General features: G+C 34.7%; 1 protein-coding gene across 2 annotated transcripts in view; it reads right to left on the bottom strand.

The window, feature by feature from the left end:
• Window positions 1–26,839, bottom strand: part of gsb (paired box protein gooseberry) — a 76,208-nt gene extending 49,369 nt beyond the window's left edge. For both annotated transcript variants that reach the window (XM_023168463.2, XM_023168462.2), the window contains exon 1: window positions 26,590–26,839. In XM_023168463.2, coding sequence (XP_023024231.1) covers window positions 26,590–26,644 — 55 coding nt within the window. In that variant the 5' untranslated portion in view covers window positions 26,645–26,839. The remainder of the gene's footprint in view (window positions 1–26,589) is intronic.
• Between the last annotated feature and the right edge of the window lie 871 nt (window positions 26,840–27,710).

Raw genomic sequence — 27,710 nt, 5'->3', positions numbered from 1 at the left:
TGCCGATATACGGCCACAAATGTTAGAAAAAGTCATCCAAAAATTGGACCTACAGATTAGACTACGTCCGAGCCAGTCGTGGCGGTCATATGCCACAAGTCATATTTAAATTAAAACGCCAGATTGTCTTTCGAATAAAGTAAATTTCATATCAATTTAAAAATTCATCTCTGTTTTATTCCATTTCAAAATTCTTTCAGTACCTTTATAAAAAACACCCTATATTTTAGCTTCTCCATATCATCAAATGAAAACACTTTCTCTGCGATTTTTATGTTGAAGAAACCAAAATGAAAGTGAGACAGACAATATAACATTTCAAATGATTAAAATTGTCGCTCTAATCTAAATACTGAATTAAGATATTAATGTTGATTCCAAACGGCCTTTCATATATAAAATTAAGGACTACAAAACGGAGTTATGTGTCACTTTTGTGAAAGAAAGAATTAAACACCGATTTTATTACAGACATTTTGAATAAGAAGAATGTTCTACCTCAGAGCATTATTTTTATTTCTTTGTCAGTTCCAAGTTCCAAGAGAAGTAATATCAAGGTGGAAGTATGGAAGATGAGCGGCACATTCACTATAAAACCTCATTTTTAATAATATGAGAAATCTTGATTAGCTGGAACTAATTGAAAATGTATTGAATTTCAGATTCGAAAACTGTATTATCACGTCTCTAATATTTTGTGAGTTAACAATAAAATGCATTTGCTTTTGTTTAAATTTTTTTGAAGAATTGTTTCAAAAGAGAAAGCGGCGCACCACGTAAAATTTCAGAAGGAAAAAGTGAATGAACAAATAACAACGAAATCTCTCTAAAATAGATCATTGAAAATTTATTTTTCCACATACCTGTTATTTGAGACGATCGTTCTAATAATCTCCACTATGGAATATGATACATGAGCTGAAAAATCTCGGGCCTTACACATAGATGTCGCTAGTTTCATTACATTCATTGCTTTTTCAGTTAGTACTATCAGATATTTAGGCGTCATGATCGACCAATTTCTACGCTGGAATGATCACATAGATCACACAGTGAAAAAACTCCGCAAACTAATTCACAAATTTTACCAATTAAGAAGTATCTTAAGAATGGGGTGGCTTAGTTAAAACATCACTACATAATCTTGACGTAATACAAAACACACTGATCAAAATCACCTTGAAGAAGGATAGGAGATATTCTACAGAGTTACTCTACGAACAAAGTGGTTTGTTCAAAGTTAGAAAACTATACGCTCATCAATGTTTATTATGGATTTGTAGTAACCCCACTAACATGAATATAATACGCGAATAACCTCCAACCAAGCAATTACAGTACCACGCTGTAGATTAAGTCACAACCAGAAATGTGTAACTTATTTTGGCCCGAAAGTATACAATAAGCTGCCACTCCATATAAAGAATATTAATAATTACTGTAAACTAAAAAAGAAATTGAAAGTTTTCATCAGAAATCATTATGATCAATTGCAGGATATCTTTGAAAATGTTTCAGCTGAATTACCTGCCCTCCCTCTCTTCTCATTGCCTTTCTCTATCTATCACTCTCCAACTGCGGTTTTGAACTTAGTAAGGTTTAATAATAACCAAACCAAATCGGTAATGATAATTTGAATTGTAAATCGCAGGGAAATCAAATCATGTAACTGAATGATTAATGATATGAAATGAATACATTACTTACTAACCTTCAAAAGAAAGCTGTTGAAATTTCATAAGTTTGTGAGTTTCTGCGATGAGAGTGACACTACTTTTGTTGTTTTGGAAACAATGGATCAAAAACAATTTCGTGTTTTACTTTCACACTGCTCCTTGATGGGAAAAAATGCCGTTCAAGCGAAGCAATGGCTTGGAAAGTGTTATAAAGAGTCATCTTGAATTAAATTAAACGTTGGTTTCCTGACTCCAAACGTGGTCGTAGAGATACCGATGATTCAGAAAGCAGTGGACGTCCAAATGAGGCACTAACTCCAGAAAACGTAAAAAAAAACACAATATCGTTTCGAATGTTCGAAAAGTGAAGTTGCGTGAGTTAGCGAACACTGTGAAGATATCAAAAGAAAGGGTTGATTTCATATTGCATGAGAATTTGACTATGAGAAAGGTCTTTTCAAAATGGGGGCCGCGCGAGCTCAATGTTGACCAAAAACAAGAACATCTTGATGATTCTGAGCAGGTTAGGCCATGTTTAAACATAACAAACCGGAATTTTTGCGTCGATATGTGACAATGGATGAAACTTGGATCCAGGACTCCACTCCGGAATCAAAACGATTTCCACCTGAGTGGAGACCAACTGGTGAAACTCGACCAAACCGCTCGGAAGCACAACAATCGGCTAGGAAGATTATGGCTTCGGTATTTTGAGATGTACATGGTGTAATATCCATGAAATACCATCAACAGTAAATATTAAATAGCGTTTTTGGAGCGTTTGAAGGCCGAATTGGCATTTGCAGTCGATTTCGCATATGACAAAGGAAAAAATGTTTTAACGAGACAACGCACCGTCTCACAAGTCAATCAAAACTACATGTATTGAATTTCGAATTGCTCCCTCATAGTTACACCAAATTGGTCAGTTTTGGCTCCCAGCAATTACTAGCTGTTCGCAGACGTCAAAAACATGATTACCGGTAAGAAGTTTTGCTGAAACTGAGGCCTATTTTGATACAAAAGATAAATAAATTGAGATTACGTTTATGAATGAAGCCAATTCTGAACAAAAAAAAAAGCATTTTTTTTCTAAGGCCCGGTACTTTCCAGCCCATGTGTTGAGAGCTGTACAATAATTACGTCAAATGTGTGGAACTCGTGCCAACTGTACCAGGGACCAATTAGCAAGCAATACCAACAGCACCAGTTGAACTTTTCCACCATAAAATTGAATATATAATTATGCTGAAGGTTGCCCCATTCCTCTCATGGAGATCTACGACTTTGTAGATACGTGTGGCAGATACCCAACGGTGAAACAATAACTAACCCAGCTAACGCCGGGCAGAGAGTTGAAGTAAAACCATCAGGCATACCTTTAGCATGTCATAATGCACCTCTCCGGAATATTAATCATTATTCCGACTCCTACCCCGGAGTATGCTTGTGGAGTTGTTTCCTGGCTCTGTCTGCAGGTGGCGCAGTCGACATCCCACTGAATCAACTGCAGAGAGATTCTATGAATAGCTAGAATTATACTTGTTTGGTCATGATACTCAGACGGTTCACACCGTTCTGAAGAAACCATACCGCCCGGTACTGATGATGAGGATATCACCCCGAAACCGATCTACCGGTTGGTCGGATCGACCAAACAGAATTAATTTCTGCTCTTCGTAGTGGGAAATAACTTGCGGCGAATCTTCCAAGTCAAAGACGTTGCACAGGTGCCTGATGGTTTTACTTCAACTCTCTGCGCGGCATTAGCTCCGTCAGTTGTTGTTTTTACGTTGGGTATCTGCCACACGTACCTACAAAGTCGTAAGTCTGCATGAGAGGAAAGGGGCAACCTTTACCATGACTTAATGCACCTCTCCGGAATATTAGTCATTATATTGCACGACTTGTTACTTGTTACGTCTCTCTATCAATATGTAATACTTAGTCACAGAAAATAATATACAGAATGAATTCTCAACAAATGATACTAGGTGGCAGCACCACTCGCATAACAAACGAAATATGAATGTACAAATATTCTGGTCCAGCAGAGAATTAAAAAAAATTGATGTAGGTATCATAATACTATTCACGGCAAATGCTTTCACAATCTTTCTTCACGAATACCTTTCTCATTTACACATGTAATAACTTTTTCTGAGTTGTTAGTTGTGACCATTTCTATAGTGAAAAGATGGGATATGGCAACCGTGTTCGGTATGTCTAATTTAACAATCATTCATTCAAAGTTACTGATTACTCACCGATACTTCATGAAAATCCATTATCACGTATTCCAAAAAGACACTTCAATGTGAGATTTCAACTTGAAAGTTTACAAAACCGAGACACGTGTTTCGCCATATGATAGCATTTTCCGGCGTCACAATATACTGAGTTCTACCATTAAAGTATGTTTTTTGAATACAATTTCTCATTCATGAATTATCATGAACACGATATAATTTGTCTCAAGCATGAATACTTTATATATCTTTATCAATCTCATGTTAATATTCCAGACTTTTCATTATAATCATTAACAATAGCCTCGGTTAAATTGTGAATGAAAAGAAATATCACTGAACTAGTATGTGTTATCCGAATATATCATTTTCATCGTTTAACCTGATCAATTACGTCAATGCAGAATTCAATCGTCTCTCGCGTTGGTTGTTCTCTAAATTTTGCCAGAAAGAGCTAATCTGGGAGTTAAAGTGAATTTTGATGTATGCATCTCGATATATTAGCCCTTCATCCTGTTATTCAATGGAAAATTCGCAACCTTCAGTTTCTCATTAACTCATTCACTCATTCACTCATTCATTCACTTGGTATATTCCGCTGATGTATACCCAGTGAAAATGTTCTATCCCACAAACTGATACTCCGACAGCTGGGAGATTTGTAAACATGGTTTAGGGTTAACTGAAAATCATATGGATTCAATGCCAGTACTGCCATCTGTGTGTTGGCCTACGAACTTTTCAACCCGCCTAAGTATTTTGTAAGTTTCTGATTTTAGGCGCGTAAAATATATTTTACATTTTTGTTCCCACCCAAATTACTTTCCTTGGTAGAATCCCAAGGAAAGTAATTTCCGTTTTATACTTCATCACCTTCATGAGGATATAAATACATCCACTATAGATGCATAATCAAGTAATGCCAGCTCAAAAGCCTGAACGCTTCTAAAATGAGAAAAGTGCGTCAACAATGGTATAAAAAAAGTACTTCCATTGAAGAATTTTGTGAAATACTTCTTGATGCGCATACGTAGTTTTTTGCATGGCCGAGAACTGTGACAAAAAATAGTCGATACCCAGGAAATATGAAGGAAGAAGTCCACAACGAATTGCCATTCTCAGATGTATTGGTGAAGAGGACCGACACTACGTGGGAAACATCTGTACACCGAAAACCCTCACAGTTTTTGAACCATGAATCCAACCATCATAAATCGACCGAAAGAGGAATCATCAATACTCTATTAGACCGTGCTTTCGGGCTCTGTAATACAAAGGAAGGTCTCGAGAAGGAACTAGACATCATCAAAAATGATCTTCAACGGAATTCTATTCCAAAGCGATGGTGGAACAGACTTTGGCTAAAAGACAGCAGGGCCTCGCAAGGTAGAGAAGCCGTCACAACCAGTGCTTGCACTTCCCTACATCAGAGGATCATCGGAGAGGGTAAGAAGAATTGGTTCCAAGTACTACATCAGAACCTGCTTCAGAACCGGTAAAACTATCCGTAGCAACCTCACGAAAACCAGGCCACCAAACGCGCACTGCGATTCCAAGAATTGCATTTACCGCATACCCTGTGAGTGCGGAAAATCCTATACCGGTGAAACTAAGAGGCCATTGAATGTTGGCATTGCCAAGCACAAGAATCATACACAGCGAGGGGAAACCAGTAAATCAGGAATAGCAGAGCATGTTTGGATCCATCACCATTACATCGAGTGGTTCCAAGCTGAGATCATACACAGGGAAAAACACTAGTTAAGGAGGAAATTCAAAAAAGCGCATACATATTGCACAACAATGTATTCAGCCAAGCTAGCGTAGAGATACGCAACATGTGGAAGCCCATCATCAAGCGAAAAATGGCGAACTCCCGCCAAACGGTCATCTCCCACGGAACCAGTGAAGCGGAAAATGGAAAGCAGGGATAAGTGAAAGTACTCAAACGACCTATAAATAGTCATCTCTCGGAGGAATCAGTCCAGTCATCACCCGAAGACGATTGTAGATACTACCAATCGAAACGTCGTGAAATAACTTGGCTTGGAATGTCTTAACTTTTCATTTTTAATTTTTGGTTCAATTGTTTTATTTTAACTTGTGTTTTATTTCACTTAATACAATTGTTGCTTGATATAATTGTTATTTCAGCTATTTTTTCAATCAGTTTTTTCAGGGATTTCAAATCATATCAGACAATGAAAGTCGGAATTAATAAAATCAATTTACAAAATATGAGGTTTTCCGTGTTTCAAAGTTCTCTAACTGAAAATAAAAACAATTACTTTGATGAACCATATTTATATAAGACAAGTTTCAGTTTGAAATCTTCTAAAAATGTGGAGGGCTAGTGCAGTGACCGTACAATATTGATCATACGAAGTTGAGGTTATGAAATAAAATATGTTGAGGCCAGGATGAATGATTCAAAAATATAACGCGTCTAATCCACAGAAATTCTATGGCGGTCGATAATATTATGTAAAATATCACGTTTTGGTGAAGTTTCAATGAATCTGACAATTTATTGTTCCGCATAACGAACCCACAAGTAGCAATAACCAACCATGAAAATTGTATAATGAAATGTACAAACTTGAGCCTTTGCCGCTCCATACAAATGGTTCCTAAATCAGGTGTAGTATCTGGTTGATGAAAACAGACATTAGTGAGATCAAAGTCGCCGCTGACCGGGCCGACTTTTCATTTTGTTAAATGTCCGCACGCCCACCATAACACATCTCTCATACACACAATCGAACAGTGACGTTCTAGTGTTACAAAAGCTAGATGGAACTTTACCGCACATTCTTATGCAAAATTTTTGTGAAATGTTATGAAGTCGTAAATAATTATAGAACGTGCGAGTTTAACAGGTTCTTGAATCCTTTATTAACTTTGTTTTGCAGTCTTTAGTTTTTGTTAAGATACGGAGAAACAATGTTTGGTAAAAATGTTTCTGGAAAATACAAGGTTCATCTAGAGCAGGGGTTCCCAACCCCTTTGCACCTGCGTATCACTTGACTTTTTGAGAAATATGGGCGTACCACCAGACTTAAATGTTTTAATAAACGTATAATTTCAAATGAAAAGAGAAATGAAAATTTCTATGTTTTTTTCCACTTTTATTTGTAACTGAACCTAGTAAAAACATGGTAAAAAACTGCGTTGATGCTTGATGCGTTGATGCTGCGTTGATGCTTTGTGACCTGTCTAAAGCGTTCGACTGCGTCTCACATGAAATTCTATTGGAAAAATTAAACTATTACGGAGTTAGAGGTATTCCGCTTCACTCAATAAGAACCTATCTTACTAATCGTCAACAAGCAGTGATGCTCAATGGTATCAAACTCACAAACTATTAAGCATGGCGTTCCGCAAGGGTCTGTTTTGGGCCCGCTCTTATTTGTCATTTATGTGTATGACTTGTGCAAACATATGACACCGTTCACATCGGTTCTCTTTGCGAACGACAGAACTTTCATTCAGTCTGATAAAAATTAATGATATGTTACAGTCTCATCTCGACGAGGTATCTAATAGTGCTAATCAGTGGTTTCTATCTAATAAGTTGAAACTAAATTGTCAGAAAACACAATACATCCAGATTTCTGCCAATAATCAAATTATCTCTAATTCTGAAATTAATAAAGTTAAATTACTGGGCATTACATTAGATAATAGACTCAACTGGTCTGCACATATTTCTCAACTGAAGAGAAAACTCTCGGTTTCACTATTTGTTCTTCGCCAATTGAAATATTTCACTAGTGCAAATGTATTAAAAACCTCATATATTTCACTGTTTCACTGTCATATAAGCTATGGTGTACAACTTTGGGGAAATTCATGCCATTCTATTCAAATATTTAGGTTGCAAAAGAAGGCATTGACAGTGCTGGCTAATATTGGATACAGGGATCACTGTCAAGAATATTTCAAAATCAGAATTATGCCATTGCCAACTTTATTTCTCTATTACGTTTTGATTGAAATTCATAAGAAGAAACCATCCTTTGCGAAACAATGTCATATCCACGAACATAACACACGAAACGCTCACCACATTAGAATAAATCGATTTCGTCTTCACTTATCGCAAAAAAAAATCCATAGATTACTCTCTGTACAATATTTTGCCCCAAGATTTCAAAGAACCCAGTCTAAACACATACAAGAGAAAATTGAAAAATTATTTGTTGAAACATTGCTTCTTTCCTATCGATGACTTCAGAACACATTTTTGTGGTGACATACAAGTCACTACTTCTTTTTGATTTTCAAATTTTTCACATATGTGATTGTTGTGTAAATTTTAACTTGTGAATTTTAAATGTAAAGCCAAACATGACTTGCTACAAACATTGTATTATGTAACGTAGTCAAATGAATATTATTATTATTATTATCATTCATTGTATAATATTTACTATTCTGAAAGTGTTCAAAGGCTTTTTTAATTGAATTTCTGAGAAAAGTTCATATTAAATGGTTAGATATTTATTTATTTATAACATGTTTATAATAAAGGACGAATAGAAAGATTGAAATGGTATTAATTTACAGTTTTATTTATTACCCATAGGTCTAAACATACAAATGAAAAATTGTAAAAAAGTCAGCAAAAAATTTGTCATTATACAAAATATACTTTTATAGTCTTCAGTGCGAACTTGTTTTTGTTTGCCTGTGATTAAAATATCAACATTAGGAGTAATGGAACTTATCTTCACTCATAAGTTTTCTTCAACACTTATTCTGCTTCTATATTTATTTTTCATGTACAAGAATTCAGAAAATAATAATAATAATAACGTCTTTATTATTTCCTCTTTTAAAACATTTAAATAAAAACAATCCTTCAAAATATATTTGGGAAAATAAAGGGCGACGTTTAACCCCGCAATGGAGAGCGCTACTCTGTTGTTCTTCCACTAAACCCTGAAAAATACCTATGCGTACCTGTTGAATGATACAAAAAAAATGTATAAGAAAATATTAAAAAATGTCTACACAGTTTTTGGTGAAAGCGCAGTTTTCAACCACTCCACTCCACCAATCTACTCTCACACAAGTAACTCGTAACAAATGGCATCAGAAATAGCAGAGCTTGCCGAAAGAGCAAAGGGTACTCGGTTTTACATCCGATCCAGATATTAGTTAAAGATTTCTCTTTGAAATAAGCTTTCATGGAACTATCTTCTGTTTGGTCGATAAAATTTTCTTTTAGTTCCAATTCATTTGGTGAGGTCCCCAAAAAGGGATTTCTTATCCAGTCCACTTTTGAATAATCTTCAGAAAAATTCTTCTTGAATCTTTTTTGAAGTCCTTCCAAGTGAACAATGATATCTGCAGCCACATCTGGCATTGGAGATATTCCATTTCATTCATAGTTCAGTTTTCTTATACGAAATCAGAATTAATAATTACAACACTGCGGATATCTAGGTAAAATTACTAGTGTTTTTTTATTGTTTTATTACCTAGGAATTATAAATTCCAATGTAATAGAAAAACAAAGATGTCAGGTTGTTCACTGGGATATGGGTATTTCGTTTTTCTACCCGTGAGCTGAGTCATGTTTGCTATTAACAGCATGTTACTCACATCACTCACGCATACCACCTGAAACGTTTCCGCGTACCATTAGTGGTACGCGTACCACTAAGGGAACCCCTGATTTAGAGAAACTGACCAAATAAAGTCCTTTGCTGAGACCACATGTTTAGAGTCAATGTATTTTGACTAGTAGTGAAAAACTCTCTATTTTCAATTGTAATTTAAGTGAGCTAGTTGATATTATTCACAATTAAAGTTGGCGGCACTCTCAAAGTCCAAAAAAACCAATACATAGAAATTAACCGGCAGCGAACTAGTCCACTTGGACTGTAGACTTGACGGTTCGTATTGGATAATTTTTACTAACCGAGTTTTATGATTGGCTGAAGATCATAAATTTGAAGTCATATTACGGTAACGAATCGAAATCTGGGAATGCGGGGATGGTTATCGCCGTCGTGTTCAGTTCAGGAACTGATCGCGATTTCATTGTTGAAATTCGATATTGGTGCAGTTATAATTACTTGAAATTTTGAAATGTGGCATCCTTGGACAAGTACTATCAGTAATAACGAGTGTGATAACAACGCAAACTGTTTCCAGTGTAGTGATTGCAATAGCGATGGTGAACAATGCGAGAAAGAGATACCAGTGAATAAGATTCAGATGTATTTGGAGTTTGGGAAACAAAATATTACAAGTAACATCAAATTTGATCGATATTCCTTCCTCAACTGTAGGTAAAATTGCAAAAACAAACCTTATGAAAGCAAGACGCGATAGGATACAGAATTACCAAAACCTTTAGATGCTGATTCAATAAAATCATTGAAAAAAACAATATATGACTGTTACTGCTGGGACAAAACTTTTCAGAATTGGATAAGGAAACTAGGGTTTAGATTTGAAATAATAAATAATAAATTTAGAAAAGAACAATGGCAAATTTTCTATTTGGACGAATCTTGGTATGACACTCACGACACGGTTACGAAAGGGTGGTCTGATGGTTCGAGAATGTGTTCGCCTAACATGCCTGCAAACGAATGATCATGACTAATCATTGTGCATTGTGGTGGAAGTAAAGAATGGGTTCTGAAAAAAACTACAGGACTGCAAGTTGACTATCATAAGAACATGGAAGCTAATATTTTCAAGGATTGGTTTGTAAGATTTCTTGACAACGCTTCCTATCATCCGCGACAGCTCATCAAAGTACCGAATAAAAATTCGAGGAAAGATGAAATACAAAGTTTTTTAATGGATAACAATTTGTATTTTGGAAATTACTATACCAAAAACCAACTACTTGAAGTTTTACAGACAAAAACATTTGAAAAAGTGTATGCCCTTGAGAGTATTGCTGAAACGTATGGACACACCATACTAAGTCTTCCCTTCTATTTTTGTGTTTTCAATCCCATCGGAATTGAAACAAAGCATCAGGTGTAAAAATAATTTTCCAAAATTTGACTAGATGGTAATATAGCTAATTAAAGAAGAAGTATCTAATATTACCGAAGAAGACAGTCAAAAAAGGATTAAAAAAGTAATTTTAGTTGAAAAAACTATATGGATATTGGATTAGACGAATACTTCTTATATAATCAGAAATGATTATAGTTAGCTCCCTAACTATATTATTGAAGGGGGGCTGTTGGAAGGTAGGTTGCACTATATCGTTTACTTGAAATATATATACAAAGATATTCATTTTGATGAAACATGCTTCTAACAGTTGCGTTGAATTAATCCGTTCATAAAAAGGCATTGTATTAAATTTTGTTTTCGAAAAGGTTTAATAGGTGGGATGAAAAGTTCTAAGGCGAACACACAGATGGCTCTACAAGTATTGAATCCATATGATTTTCAGTAACCTCTAACCTCAACAGGACACGTACAAATTTCACAGGTGGCGGACTATTAGTTTGTTGAATTTAACATTTGGAGAGAAGCAACGTTTAGCTCAGAGAAACTGGGTGAAAACTAATTTCGAGAGGAAATCACCAGAAAGAACCGAAAACTGCATCAGCAACAGCCGGCACTTTCATAACTTTCTCACCGGTAGAAGCTTCGCTTATCAGGACCAGGCAAAAACGGCCTTCGTCGACTTCTTGGAATCCCGAGAACAAATTTTATGCTGATGGAGTTAATCGAGTTCTGATACGTTCGCAAAAGTTCACTGATTAAAATGGAGCTTGATTTGATTGAATTAAATTGCTTGTAACAGTTCAAAATGAACTCGAAAACGGACATTTTTGAACAAAGTCCCTTTTCAGTAAAGTTTGAGCATTATTTATTTGTAACTTTAAACATGGCTACTGAACATGACTACAGAATTTGACAAATCAATTTTTGAGTCATTTAACTCACTCCTCGTGTCATTATTGCCACACACCCTTGTTTTTTTGTTGAACGAAAGAGCTTTCAACCATATCTGGTTGATACCTATAATTAGTTTTAGAGATGAAGATAAAAGCATATTTATTGTTATAATCACCAACGCTATGAAAATTAATTATCATTAACATTTTCATTGTTTCTGAGTTTGCTGTGTTGATATAGTGGGAAGCCATTTAGTCATATGAATAAACGTTTCTTGCTGCCGGTTGAGAGTTTGTTTAATAACCGAATAACGTTTTGAATGGTCAAACATAATATAATATTCATATATTTCAATTGAGCTATACAGTGTGACTCATTTGATATGAAGACATGCATACAGTGTGTAAAAGCCAAATGGAATAAATTCATTATTTCGGTCACTGTACATATTTGAAATAAATCCCGAAACACGTCAAATATAACAACAGGAAAATGCCACCCCTACCTTCAATCCCCGGCGAATGACAGGTACAACCCCCAATTTTTTAAATGTAAGTGATGGTTTGTGATATATCGTTTGAAAGGTCTCTTCATTCTCTATTCAAAAATGTTATCGCTTTCAAGTTTATAGCAACAATTAAAATTAAAGTAAATTAAAATCATGTGGTTACCAAATTTCCATAAAATATACTCAAAAACTAAAATGAAATGCAACACGTAATGAAATGTAGAAAACGAAAAAAAACTATGGATGTTAACGAAGTAGATGTTCAAAATGTTCACCGCGAACGTCTTGGCTACATCCTAATCTCAAATAAAACTCCTTTCTTATAATATTTAACATATCAGGCGTGACCGACCTAATCGCAAGCGTTATTTTTCTTTTAAGTCATTCAAATCTAAAGGTTCAGTTTTTTACACATTGCTCTTTGCATATCCCCATAAAAAAATCTAATGATGAAAGATCAGGTGATCGCGCTGGCCATTCAATCGATCCTCGCCTTCCTGTCCACCGATTGAGAAATGTTGTATCGAGGTATTGCCGGACATTAACTTGGTAATGTGGTGGTGCTCCATTTTGCTGAAACCATATCGTATTCACTGGAACTTGAGGGTTTCCTGGATCAGGATATAAATTTGCTAAACTTGGAATGACATCAGTTTGAAGTAGTGCCCAATAATTATCGTCATTCAAGTTGCCCTCAATGAAGAAGGGACCAATGATATGGTTTCTTATAATCCCTGCCCAAACATTAACCTTTTGATGGTATTGCGTGTGTTCTTCTCTCATCCATTGAGGATTTTCCGTTGCCCTGTAACGGCAATTTTACCGATTAGCATGACCGTTAAGAGACAAAGTACACTCATCAGAAAACATAAGGTCTTCTAATAGGATGATATTGTTATCCAACATGTTCCTCATTTGCTCATAAAAAAAAGTTCTTGTATCAGAATCGTCTTCCATGAGCTCCTGAGTAGGTATAATTTTATAGTGATGCATTTTATTTTCTTTTGATATGTTTACTATCGATGTACGGCTAACATTGAATGTAGTTTACTCGATGTATGTGGGTTTTCCTCAAACTCAAGCATCACATCTAACTTGAGTTCATCATTCATTGCATTGGCAGCTGTTTTTTTTTATCTGCCCCACGTGACCAAGCTGGCGGAACTGCTCCTCTATTTTACTTATTATTCCTTGAGATATGGGCGGTAAATTAGGAAATTTCTCATGAAATAGGCGAGCCAGGGCCGTAGCGAAAACAAAAACCAGGGGAGGAGAGGGAATTCAAATTTTCCCAACCCCACCAGCAAAATTTCCCAACTTTCGAACAAATCAACAAAGCCGAGGGATTAATTGCTACTATGATATATTAATTTTCTTACTTAGCTATCCAAAGATTGGCTGAATGCTTATGCCCGTCAAGGTACGCACAAACAAAAATAAATTTTAGTAATTATAATTTTCTATCTTCACGGCCTGAAATTTCCCAACTTTTCCAAGTCGAAAAAACGGCGAAAAGTTGGAAATTTCGTAAAATTGTCACTTAAAAATTTGTGGACTGTTCAAGACTGTTCTCTTACTTGAAAGAACTTTTTTGAAGTTTTCAAACAACTCAGAATTTCAAAGTATAAGATCTCCAAGTTATGCATGTTGGGAATTCCCGACCTTCTCCGGGCTCTTTCCCTTTTCTTATTACCTCTTCCTTTCTTTCCTCTCATTTTTATTTTTTTAATTTTCATTCATTTTTTACTATTATTTCTTCAATCATCACGGCCTAAAATTTCCCAATTTTTTCCCAAGTCGAAAAAGCAGGGGGGGGAGGCTTCCCCCATCCTCCCCATGGCGATGGCCCTGAGGCGAGCTACTTCCTGTTGTATTCGGGTTTCATCTTCGTAACTAATCATCTGTGAAACTGTTAAACTGTTATTTTATGCATATTCGTTGATTTAACCACTTGTCAGACTTGAAGTTAACAAACTTAAATTAAGATACCGATAACTGATGTTGTAACATACAAAACAAAGCATTTCGAACTAACATTGCCACGGAAATCATATACAGTTTTTTTAAAGGGTACCATCTGAAAAGAACATTGCTATGCTTTTTGATTACTTTCTGATTATCAATACCTCAACATGAAATAAGTTTTGGGTATATTGCAATAAGTTTTGAGTGTATTTTATCGAAGGTAGGTGTGGAATTTTTCCGTTGAAGTATGTCTAATTATGATTTAAATTTGACGTGTTTCGTTTTTTTTTAAATATGTACCGTAACCGAAATAATCAATTTATTCCATTTTGCTTTCACACACTGTTTATTTGCAGTATATACATATTTCGAGTAAGACACATTTGAATTTTTGTCACCTACGACCGAACATCTAGTAAGTTATGTAGTAATGAGCTGAAAAGAGGCAAAAAATTGAAACTTGGCAAAAATGAACAGCCTCAATGTATAGAGAACAAAAATTTCAATCGTTCTGAATCTGACATGGACCTCGCTCTTCAAATAACGCAATATGCCTTCACAGAATTCCTTCCTGATCATCACACTGTAGACGCTTGTTGGTAGCTATAATGTGGAACTATTTTCAACGAAACGTTGCAAATTGCAAAATTATCGATCATGACAGGTGCATCAACACTGGAATATAGTTTAGTGAGTGATTAGAGAAAATTTATTCGTTTCGATGCTGTTTTGCATAGCAATTTTTCATTCAAAAAAACGGCATATTATATTTTTTATTTCATTGTGAAAATATCTAGATTGGCAGTCTTGTTCATTAGTTCTGTGAAAAGTTTCTACAGACGTGGTCAAAGTCCCGATAAACCTGCACTATGAATATGTAAATCATGTATAAAGGGATTCCAGATATGCAGGAGATAAGGTAATAATGAAGATTGGAGATGAATTTCCACATATATTAAAGGCATTAAAATACATTAAAGGTGTGTAAGCTGTAATGTAACCGACATCATGTCTTGGATGATATTCATCTCACCACTTTTGACATAAGCCGGTTCGGGTATTATTATATCCCGCGACGTCATTTTTTATAAAATAAAATTCTATAATGCAGGCCGATATCAAAGGATTCAAAACAAGAACAAAACCACAGAATTTGATGAACATTTTTTTTTCAAGTCTGACAAATAAGAATCACTCCTAACATTTCATTGTTTTCACATCTTTCTTTATTGAATATTTTCCACCTTTTAAATATCAATACGTTGCTCTTTTCTCTTGCTACCCGGGTAAATGTTATATACAATCAGTTGAAATGTGAAATCATGATAATTGTATTGTTACAAGAAAATTTCGAAAGTATGTGCATCTGAAATTTTGAAAGCGATTATTCGAAAACTACACGTTGGAAAATAATAAATTAGGGCACCGTGGAAAGAGAAAACAATTTGCCACAATATATCTCTCTTATCGTTTGAATTTATAAGTGTAATATCTACAAGAGGATGTTGAAACACGAGGGATAAAAATATAATCCGAAACTGTGTCCCTCAAAATTAAAATCGGTGTGTCATTCCGGTGACATATCGTCATTCTGTATACGTGATGAAAATTCAAAAACAACTGTCAAAAATTGTAGGTATAAGCTGATTTTTTTTTTGTTTTCGTGGGCTGATGAAAAAATAAGATGAATGTTCAAATTTCACGCATATTCGATTAGTCGTTATTCTATTTTCTGTACCTATTCTCTTCATCAGGATGAAACAACCCAACTTGGAAAGTTGACTTGGTTGTCACACCAATAGGTGGTTCCACTTATGTTTCGCTTGCGTTTACGCAGCTATTGTTATCAAGTACTTTCTTGGTTTTTCTCATTTTGTCTTTTATCTGACAAACTTCAGTTAAAAGGGGAAGGAGGCCAGGCTTCAACCTGAATAAAATCAAGATGGTTAACGTCGTCATTTTGTCTTCAATCGAGGACCGCCTGCCCGGTTCTGACGATGCCTAATAGGCTGAAACAGCTGTCTACCGGTGGCTCTTAAATTAAAATCATTATGGGAATGATCAGAAAGTACTTATCTATTTATTTTTTGATTTTCATGGAATTATTTTCCGGCAGCTTGACTGCATTAACCTTTCTAGATTTCATATCATTTCTAGAAATATATGGATTCGTTTTCCGATGGCATTTCAGGTTAGCTTTCCAAATTTCTGCTACTGCAGTTGTCGGTTGACTGGTCAAACCACCAACACTGACATAAAAACTTGGCAAGTTAACTTGGGTCTCACACCAATAGGTGGTTCCACTTATGTTTCGCTTGCGTTTACGCAGCTATTTTCATCAAGTACTTTCTTGGTTTTTCTCATTTTGTCTTTAACCCGTTTGTCTCTCTGACGAACATCAGTTGAAAGGGGAAGGGAGCCAGGCTTCAACCTGCAGGAACTCAAGATGGATTACGTCATTTTGTCTTCAATCGAGGACCGCCTGCCCGGTACTGACGATGCCCAATAGGCTGAAACAGCTGTCCGGTGGCTTGTAAATTGAAATCAAAGTGGGAATGATCAAAATAATACTTATCTATTCATCCATATGTATGTTATTTTATTTATATTTTTGTATATGAGAAATATTTTTTAGAAAATGTGACATTTAAAATTTTTATTATTTTTATGATAGGGCTTTAAATATTTTTATTAATCTACTAGCATATACTCTGATTTCACATACTTGAGTATGAAAATGTTGAGAAAGTGAAGATAATTGTTATGGAGAACCGACGAATCACTATTAGAGATTGCTAAGGATGTCGGCATATCGGTTGATCGATCAATAAGGAGTGTTATGTAAAAGTTATGTGCCGCCTGCGAGAAGCGATACGGAGAAAATGTCCGGTATTGTGAGGAAACAGTCCATGGCTTTCGCATCACGATGATGCCCTTGCTTACCTGGTAATTGCTTGTACGCAATTGGCCAAAAACAATACCGTGATCATGCCTCAGCCACCATATTCACCAGATTTGCCCCCTTGAGACTTTTTCCTGTTCCCAAGATTGAAAGGACGGTGTTCTGCGACGATTTAGGAGATAAAAACCGAATTACTGAGGGAGCTCAAGTAAGTACATATCAGATCTACTTCGAGGATTTAATAAAGCGGTGGCATAAGTCAATTATATCTGAGGGGGACTATTTCGAAGGGGACGAAATAGAAATTGATTGATAAATAAACATTTTTTGGGAAAAATTAAAATTCACCTTATTTTTTGAACAAACAGTGTGCCTTTATATTAGCCTGTACTCTTATCACATCTGTTTATTTCTTGAGTTGAAGATATGTCGATACCTACAGAACTCACAAACAATATGTTCCTAGATTAATATCACAAGATTTGCGATCGACTAAAAATGTATTGTAATTGTAATACCAACATCTGTTTGATGAAAAATAAATTGTGCCTTGTACAGGTGAATAGAAAATTATTTTCTCTTGTCACGTCAAAATGTTACTGAGAAAAGTTGTTCATGATGAGAAATTATATACTACTAGAACCAACCAACCAACAAACATCCATTTTTATATATTAGACTAGTACTATGTTGATGTATCGTTACTGTTGCAATGTTTCAGTTAAAAGGGGAAGGAGACCAGGTTTCAACCTGAATAAAATCAAGATGGATTACGTTGTTGCAATGTTTTGACAAAATCAGAATCAACGAACTTAGGCGTGTGCAGCGTTATAGAACAGTGCTTTCAAAAAATTGTTCTACTGCGCCATATAGTGGCAGGTTACAGAAAAATTGATAGCCATCGGTTGAGCGATGTGGAAGTTTATCACTTACCAACCAACCAACAAAAATCCATTTTTATACAGCGTGACTCACGGTCAATGGTAGGTTAGACGTTTCTGGAAAACGCACCTCTGAAAATTTCACCTCTCACATTTCCTTACCTGTTCTATCGATCTAAAATATTTTCAGCATTGCGGCGTTGCCACTTCTATCAAAAAGTCCTAGCTAATTTATTATTTTAAATGGAACACCCCGTATATCAATACATTTTTGGAATCGCTCTGGTATTTTAATACTTTTTTGTTGAAAATGTCCTATACCTATCTATCTATTTTCGAGATAAAAAATAAAGTGTGCTAAATATGGTCCAAAACATAGCCTTAATTGAAATTAAGTACATCAGTACTCTCAATTCATGAAAAGTTGATATTTTGATGATAGTTTGGACAAACTCGAAATATTCAAATTACACCAAGAAATCGACTCCATATCATACAGGACGTGCTAAAATTACTATTATTTCCATTGTGCATAAAAGTAGTCAAAAGGCCATTTTTTCAAATGAAACCCCCTGTATATTACTCAGTAAATTGAAAGATGGTGAAAAATGATTCAAGATGATATATCATTATATCTTTGAGCCTCAACTATGGCTCAAAGTTTCCAGGGAACAACTGTACCAAAAATCAGTCATTTCTAGGTAAAAAGTAAGATTTTGTGGGCTGAAACATGTGAAAGTACAGACAATAACAAAATGGGATGATTCAAAATAACAAAATTGAAAACAAAATATCACATTTCCACAATAAATGCTGAAAATGTTGTCCATTACATTCTAAACACTTTAAAAATACGAACACTCGAAATATACGGGGTGTTCCATTTAAAAAAATATAATTGCTAGGACTTTTTGATAGAAGTGGCAACGCCGCAATGCTGAAAATATTTTAGATCGATGCAACAGGTGAGGAAATGTGAGAGTTGGAATTTTCAGAAAAATCATGCTTTGCGTTTTCCAGAAACGTCTAACCTACCATCGACCGTGAGTCACGCTGTATAGTAGATATGAAATTTCCATAAGATTCAGCTACTTTGATTGAAAGGCCATTTTTTGTAGTCGAAAATAATAAATTGTAATCACTTGCAAATTCACTGAAAGGTATTTTGATATGCTGTTTTTTTACGTTGAGCTATGACATTATTACGTTTTGTGAGTTTTATTTGTTGGTAAATACAGTTTACTCGGATCAATCTGAATAAATCGATAGTTGAAACTATTTTCAATTACAAGAATATTATTAAGTACAAGCTTTTGATTAGATGCTACAAAAAATTCGAAAAATAATCTTCAAAATACATAAAACACGTCTAATTATTACAATAACATAATTTATATGATATGAAAGCTATTCGCAAGATTTATCTATTTTATAAAAAACATGTTTTATGTAGTTACAGTTACATATTATTTTCTGGTTTCTATCGTTTGAATTGGTGATTTTTTGTTTTTTAGAGCATTTAAAAACTAGTTTGCATTTGAGAATAGTTCTCACTATCAATTTATTTTTTACTTTCAAGTTATAGTTAGACAATTTCAAACAATCGCTTCAACAGCAATCCAGATTTGCTTGAAAAGGTCTTAACTGCCAACGAATTATGTATAAGTATATAATATATGTGTATATGGTTACGACGTCGAATGTATTTGGAATCAATCAGATAATTCCTATTGAAATTGGTTGAGCGCACAGAAACTTTTGTGTCGCACAAAATTTTATGACGATTTCAATTTTTTCATTCAACACCGGTTTCTTTCATTCTCGATTCAAAGATGGTAGTAACAACATCTCTCTGAATTATCTCTCTTTGGGTTATCCATGTTCAAGTTGCAAGGAAAGAAGAAGATGCACAAAGTCTCCATCGATCCATAAGTTTCCCCGTATTTTAATTATTCATTTTAGAAGATTTTCTTCAACAGAAAGATTTAGATTTAGAAGTTAAATGTTGCCATCGAATTTCCTCTAGATGGATTCGACATGAACAATTATGCAGCAGATAATGTGACTCCTTGTCGTTATAATCTATTTGCACTTTTGAATCACAGTGGGTCTACCTACAGCGGACATTATACAGCATTCTGCAGACATGCTTATACTGGCACGTGGCACAAATACAATGATTCACAAGTGTCACCAATTTCGCCAAAATCGCTTGTGAGTGAAGGAGGAAACGAGTTCGCAGCTTTGAGTGTTTTGAAAAGTTATTTTGAACTTTTGATTTTGATGTTATAATGAATTATATGTTATTATACTGTCATTTCAATTATGATGTTTGAAAACTTTATCCATGATACAATTTTCAATTCAATGTGATGGTCCTCTGCGATTTAATTCATTACACATAACTATATACGTAATCAAGACTGTTTGTTATGAATTATTACAACAAAAATATTTCAAAGAGCAATTAATAATCCGTTACTAATTGTTTCTCCATTGTTTTGCCACGGATAAGTCTATAAGATACCAAGTAGCAAAGTTCTCATTTTTTAATCACCAAATGGAACGTACTATTCTGATCATTTCCATATTGATTTCAATTTAAGTGCCACTGGTAGACAGCTGTTGAAGGGATTGGAGACAAAATGTGAATAACCAAGAAAAGTAGGTACCTACTTGATAAAAATAACTCTCGCACTGTCATTTGAATCTTCATATGTGGAGACTCGGACTGTCGGACGACAGTGTGTTGTCTCTGTTTGGAAAATAATGAAACAGCAGAGCACATAATTTGTGCCTGCCCCGCTGGGCGCCGAATCAGGTTTTGAAGAGTTCGGCAGAGCCGTACAAGGTTCACCAGTTGATCTCCACTCAGATGACGATCGTTTTGATTCCGGAGTAGAGTAATGGATCCATGTTTCATTCATTGTCATGTATATTGACACAAAAATTCCGGTTTGTTATTTTTGAACATGGCCAAACACTGTTCAGAATCATCAAAACGTTCCTGTTTTTGGTAAACAGTGAGCTCCCGCGGCACCCACTTTGAACAGAGCTGTCTTGTAGTCAAATGCTCATGTAATATAAAACCAAGACGTTATTTTGAAGTCCTTATAATGTCAGCCTATTCACGTAACTTCAATCTTCGATCTTTCAAAACGATTTTGTGGATTTTTTTAATGTTTTCTGGTGTTACTGCCTCATTTGGACGTCCACCGCGTTCTGCATCATCGGTATCTCTACGACTATGTTTGAAGTCAGCAAAGCAACGTTTATTTGTTGTTTTTGATGAAGTGGAGTCCTAATAACACTTTTCAAGCCATTGCTTCGCTTGAACGGTATTTTTTCCTATCAAAATTGAAACACCAAATTGTTTTTACTCAATGTTTCGAAAATACCAAAAGTAGTCACTCTCAGCACAATAACTCACAAACTTACTAGTAGAATATCATGAAACTTCAACAGCTTTCTTTTGGAGGTTAATACTATAACTGAAGAAGCGATTTATGCAATAATACTAGCGCTATCTATGTGTTAGGCCCGATACTTTTCAGCCCGTGTGGTAATAGCCCGGTACAAAGTGATAGGAAGGTTTCAACTCTTGTTCTACTTGATGATGCTTCAACAATTATCTCAACTTATCAAGAATTTTTGGATAATCAGAATCTTTAATGACTGTTACCAAAAATTTTAACACAAATACTGACTTGACCGATGAGAGTTCTTGAAGCTCAGTATGTCAATATATGACCCAATTCAATTTTTGGTATGAATAACACATATTCTTTGAAGTATAAGTATATACCCATATGAATGCACAAAATTTCAAATATTTTGAGAATAAAACCTATATTTGAGCTAGCTTCAGAGTATCTACTTAGTTTCACTTTATACTAGAGCATTTTAAGTACTGCAGAGACGATAAGGCAAGTGTTTTAGGTCGAAACATCAGATGTCCACCAGTGAGGATGACAGACTTCCATGTAAGAGAAATTTTACATGTTTCATATACTATATTGTGTAGTAATCCTGTGAATAATATCTGATTCAATCCCATAACGAATATTTGGAATACAAAAATAGTAAAACAAAGTGTTTTTGTATATTCCAGTATTCATTTGAGATTATTTTTCTCGAAAGTATTTTTCTTTCGTGTAATTTAGTGTTTATCTAAATGAAAGCGGCTATTTCGAGAGGTGGCTTCTTTTCTACTTTGTATCTTAAAAATTCTTCTCTGCATGATTTATACATCTTTGTACAGATTTGATTTTTTTTAATTGATTGCTTCTTTCCTTTCTTTGGAAGATTCCCACATTTTTTGTATACCCATTCTCGACTTTTTAATATCAATTCCAAAATACAAATCATGAAATTATAAAACAACAATAAAAATTAATTGACGCTCCGGGGCTCCAGTGGCGCATTTGCTTTTTCAGCTGCAGGAAAACCCGAAAAAACCTGCAGCACAAAATCATTTGAAAATCTAGATCTTGTAATTTTTTATCAAAAGTACTTGTTTCAGTTAATTGGAAGTAGATAATAGCAGCTTTATTAGCTTTTCTCTGGTCAGTAATTTTTTTAGCAGTATCAATTCTATCAATAAAATTCTGTATATACCAAATATATCATATCCAGAAGAGATATGAATCATTCATAATTTTTGAAGTTGATTTTTGAGAAACAAAATCAGCAGAATTTTTTTTAGAATGTAGGTATCTTCAGTCAGCCATAAATTTAACGTTCTGTCAGATACTATCACCAGGATGAACTTAGATTTGGAAAATACACTTCTATTTTCAAAAAATCATGGCCTTCGAATAAGTTCAAATAAAACAGTAGCCCTATGTTTGGGATCTGACCTACAAAGAAATGAAGTTGAAACAAATTTCCATCTTTTTCTTCACAATGAACCGATTGACTGGGTGAATTCTACAAAAAATTTAGGTGTATATATCGATAACACTCTCTCGTTCAACGAGCACGTTACACACATTTACAAAACTTGCTTTTCTAAACTGAAATCCTTATACAAGTTCAAGTTCCAGCTTTTTCAAGAAACAAAACTGAAATCAGTTCGATCATTGATTTATCCCCATATTGAGTATTGCTACTCAGTGTATTACAACTTCTTGCCAGACTATAATAAACACAAACTTCAACGCATACAAAATGCTTGTATGAGATTTGTCTGCTGCATAAACTACCGTGATCATGTAATTCCATATTTATTGAAATTAGATCAGCTGAATATTGAGTTTATAGAATTCGTTCTCATATCTGTATTCTTATATAAACTATTGGAAAGCAAAACTATTAATTACTTGTTCAGATTAATTAGTAAGCGATCTGATAATCATTCTATCAATTTAAGAAAAGATACATTTACCATTCCATATCATGTTACCACCAAATTTGAGGGATGTTTTTCTTACTTTGGACCGAAGTATCTAAATAATTTATTACCGTATATTCATTTGTCTATATATCAATTCAAAAAAACTACGAAAATTCATTTCTTAGATGTTCAAAAATGATTATAATCTTTTATATTATCTCCATAATAGTTTTTTTTTATATTATTTTTGTGTCTATTGTAACTGTTACTTATAGTCTTACTGTATGCTTATTTTTTTTCTCAATTATGGGACAGATGGAAGATAGCTTCTGGCTAACCCTTTTCCTTTTGTGTATAAAACTTGTTTTTGCACAATAAACGTTATTATTATTATTATTAATGTACTTATAAGTTTGAAAATGTCCTTATAGGACGAAACTGCAGTAACATTAGTTACAAACAAAAGTGGTAAAAAACATAGAAAGTTTCAACAACTCTCTTTTCTTCCTACCACGTAGTGGCTACATCCATCAATTCATTACATTTTCGGCTCTACTTTAATGTTTCATTTACTGGAGAGGAAATTTAATACAGACGAAGATTCAGTAATAACAATAACAATAATTGCCTTTATTTCTCACGTAAATGGTATAGTCGAAGTAAACGATATTGTGAACATTTAAAGTCGGCGGCATTCTCAATGGCCAAAAAAACCAATACATAGAAATGAACCGGCTGCGAAATAGTCCACGTGGACTGAAGAATTGGCGGTTCGTATTAGATAATTTTTACTAAGCGAGTTGTATGATTGGCTGCAGAGTCATAAAATTAAACTGGAAGTCATGTTATGGTGACGAATAGAAATCGGGGAATGCGAGGATGGTTAAAGCCGCCGTGTTCAGTTCAGGAACTGATAGCGATTTAAGTGTGGAAATTCGATATTGGTGCAGTTATAATTACTTAAAATTTTTGTTATCTGTTCAAAATGTGGCGTCGTTGGACAAGTACTAATAGTTATAACGAGTGTGACAACAACGCAGACTTTTTCCAGTGTAGTGAATTCAATAGCAATGGTGAACAATTCGAAAAAGAGATACCAGTTAATAAGATTCGGTACCTATACCTAGTAATAAAGATTGTGATAACAACGCAGACTTTTTTCAGTGATGTGATTCCAATAGCGATGATGAACAATGTGAAAAAGGGATACCATTGAATAAGATTCATATGCATTTGAAGTTTGCTTTCGAGGGAAACAAACTATTACAAGCAACATCAGATTTGATCGAAATTCCTTTGACAACTGCACGTAAAATTGTCAAAAACAAACATTATGAACGCTAGACGCGATACGATACAGGATTACCAAAACCTTTAGATGTTGATCTAGTAAAATCATTGATATAAACAATATACGATTGTTGCAAAAGCAATGAAATTCCTACAAGTGAAATCATAAGGAAGGAATTGAATACTTTCGGCCATAACGTGAGCTGCTGTGACAAAACTCTTCAGAATTGGATAAATAAACTAGGATTCAGATTCGAAATAATAAACAAACGTCAAACAGTTGTTGAAAGCAGAAGAATAGTGGAATTGTGTAAAAAATACGGCAACTTTTATATTTGGACGAAACATGGTATGACACTCACGACACAGTTACGAAAGGGTGGACTGATAGTTCGAGAATGTGTACGCCTAACATGCCTGCAAATAAAGGATCGCGACTAATCATTGTGCATTGCGGAGAAAGTAAAGGATGGGTTCCGAATTCTTTGAAATTATGTGGAAAAACTGGAGGACTGCAATGTTGACTATCATCTAAACATGGAAGCTAATATTTTCGAAGAAGGGTTTGAAAACACATCGATCCCAATAGTGTAACACTTCTTGACAACGCTGCCTATCACTCGCGACAGCTCATCAAAGTACCGAATAAAAATTCGAGGAAACATGAAATACAGAGCTTTTTAATGAATAACAATTTGTATTTTGAAGATTACTATACCAAAAACCATACTTGAAGTTTTACAGACAAGAAATATTTGAAAAAGTGTATGCCCTTGAGAGTATTGCTGAAAAGAATGGACACACCATAGTGAGACTTCCTTCCTATTATGGTGTTTTCAATCCCATCGAGTTGATTTGGGGAAAATTGAAACAAAGCATCAGGTGCAAAATATGATGACGAGGTAATAGAGCTAATTGAAGAAGAAGTAATTTTAGTTGAAAAAGATTATATGGAGATTGAACAACGAAGGTAGCTTGCAAGGTAGTTTGCACTATGTCGTTTATCTGAACTATACACCACGAGCTAATGAACAAGAACAAAATGCGGAGACAAGACCTCCAATAAAATATTCTTCCACTGAACCCCAAAAATGCTGCCCTAACTTGATCAACCTTATCGAAGTATCAGCATCATTACACATCCTTCCATGAGTGAATGTTTCAAGTCTATATAGCAAAAAAAACAACGAAAAAAGAAAAAATAGTTAAGATTGGCCAAAAAGATATTTCTTGTGTTTCAATTCGAATTTCGTTAAGGATAGACAGTTCCAGAGGTAAACAGTTGTAAATGGTACATATTTGATGTGAAAAACGACGTTTGAAAAATTCAGTTTTAAACTTTGACGGTATTGGTGTTCCTCTGAATCTAACCATTATAAATATCAGAGCGAAAAGTGATTTTACAATGCAAATAAGGATTTTTTTTATTATAATTTTCTGGAACAAACAAGCAGCATGAAAAAGTCTTCTCTTCTCCAGATTCAACCATCCAGCAGTAATTAGTTTATTTGAAATTCTTTCGCGTCTACAACTACAATACATAAATAAGTCTTAGGCAAGATTTTTTAACTTTTTGTACTTTTGTACACGTCTTTTGTTATATATTAACAAAATTAAAAACAGACAATTCTAACGATTCACACAAAAGTAGTTTTATATCCGTCGTTAAAAAATGCTTGGCTCCATATAATATTTTCACGAATAGATAAGACTTCGAAAGAGTTTAGTTACGTGCATATTTGGAAAAAAAAACTGGCCAGATTGTGTTACGAAGGATTCATTTGTTTGGTCAACGAAAGCCACTTGGAATTTCAGCAAAACTTTTCGTCCAGGAGAATCTATTTATTCCATCGCTTTTGTTTTTGGATATTTGTGATGAATATTCTTTGTACAAACCTTGGAAGGGGTATCCAGTGAAATAGGGAGACATATTCAGAGCAGATACTGCCATTTACCGGTGAACAAACTAGCGTCTTTGTACAAGAAGCGGCCGACGCGCACGTATGACTTTTCCAAAAATTCACTCCGGCACAAGTTACGACTCACAAACGGAAAAAGAGCACTGATCAACTAATATTGTCAAAAAAGAGTATGATCGTTCTCACCGAATTACTCACAGTAAACTGACCAAAGCTAACTGACTTTGATGATCGTGTGTGGGTTCCTCTTGGGTGAGTTAATGACTTAGCACCGCCTCTGCCATTGAGAGTTCTTTTCTTCCTCGCATCTCTGATGGTGATTGGTCCTTTCCCTCATGGGAGGAGTTATGGGTTAACACGCTAGCTTTACCATGCTATGGGTTGGAGGACCACCCTAGGAGACGGTGAGTCTACCTCGACCCGGTAAAAATCGGGTTTTCAAGTTCACTTTCAATAAGGCATTTTTTGAATAACTTCAGTTTTTACAATTATACAGGGTGTTTTAAATTTGATCCTCATATTGGGATCTCGGAAACTATGAGAGATACGAAGATGGTTGAATTGGTACAAATTTGCACATTTACCTGACTAACAATGTGCCGTTGAAAAATTTCTGAAATTCCGAGTATATCTGTAGATATCCGGAAAAAAGAGAAATTTCGGAAAATGGTTTGAGTTTGGTTCGTTTGAAAAGCCAATGAAAAATTACGCTGGAAAAAATTGGCTGAGTAGGTAGTGATGAAACATTTTTTTGTAAAATGGAAAATTATATTCGAAATCCATATACAGTGTCACACATAAAGTCCGCATCAAATGAGATTTATTTTGTTCATCTCTTCAAGCAACTTTTGATATCTCCATTAGGTTGTGATTTACAAATGATGCCAAATGACATGCATATGACCGATCAAGTGATTTTTCTTCCCTGTCAAATTTGACATTTTTTCCAAAAAATGTTCAGAAAAGCAATTATTGCTCAAAATTTCGAAAATCGGTAAATAAAAAAGATGATTGTTTTTTCATTTTTTACCCATATACCAATTTTTAGCTCTCTAGTACAAATTTAGTTTTTTTACAGTTTTTCGAAAATTTGACATT

Source organism: Leptinotarsa decemlineata, unplaced genomic scaffold, assembly GCF_025532065.1.
Source record: "Leptinotarsa decemlineata unplaced genomic scaffold, Ldec_3_MD MMD2_tig00026358_RagTag_RagTag, whole genome shotgun sequence".
NCBI lineage: Eukaryota > Metazoa > Arthropoda > Insecta > Coleoptera > Chrysomelidae > Leptinotarsa > Leptinotarsa decemlineata.
This window is presented reverse-complemented; position numbering and strand designations above follow the sequence as displayed.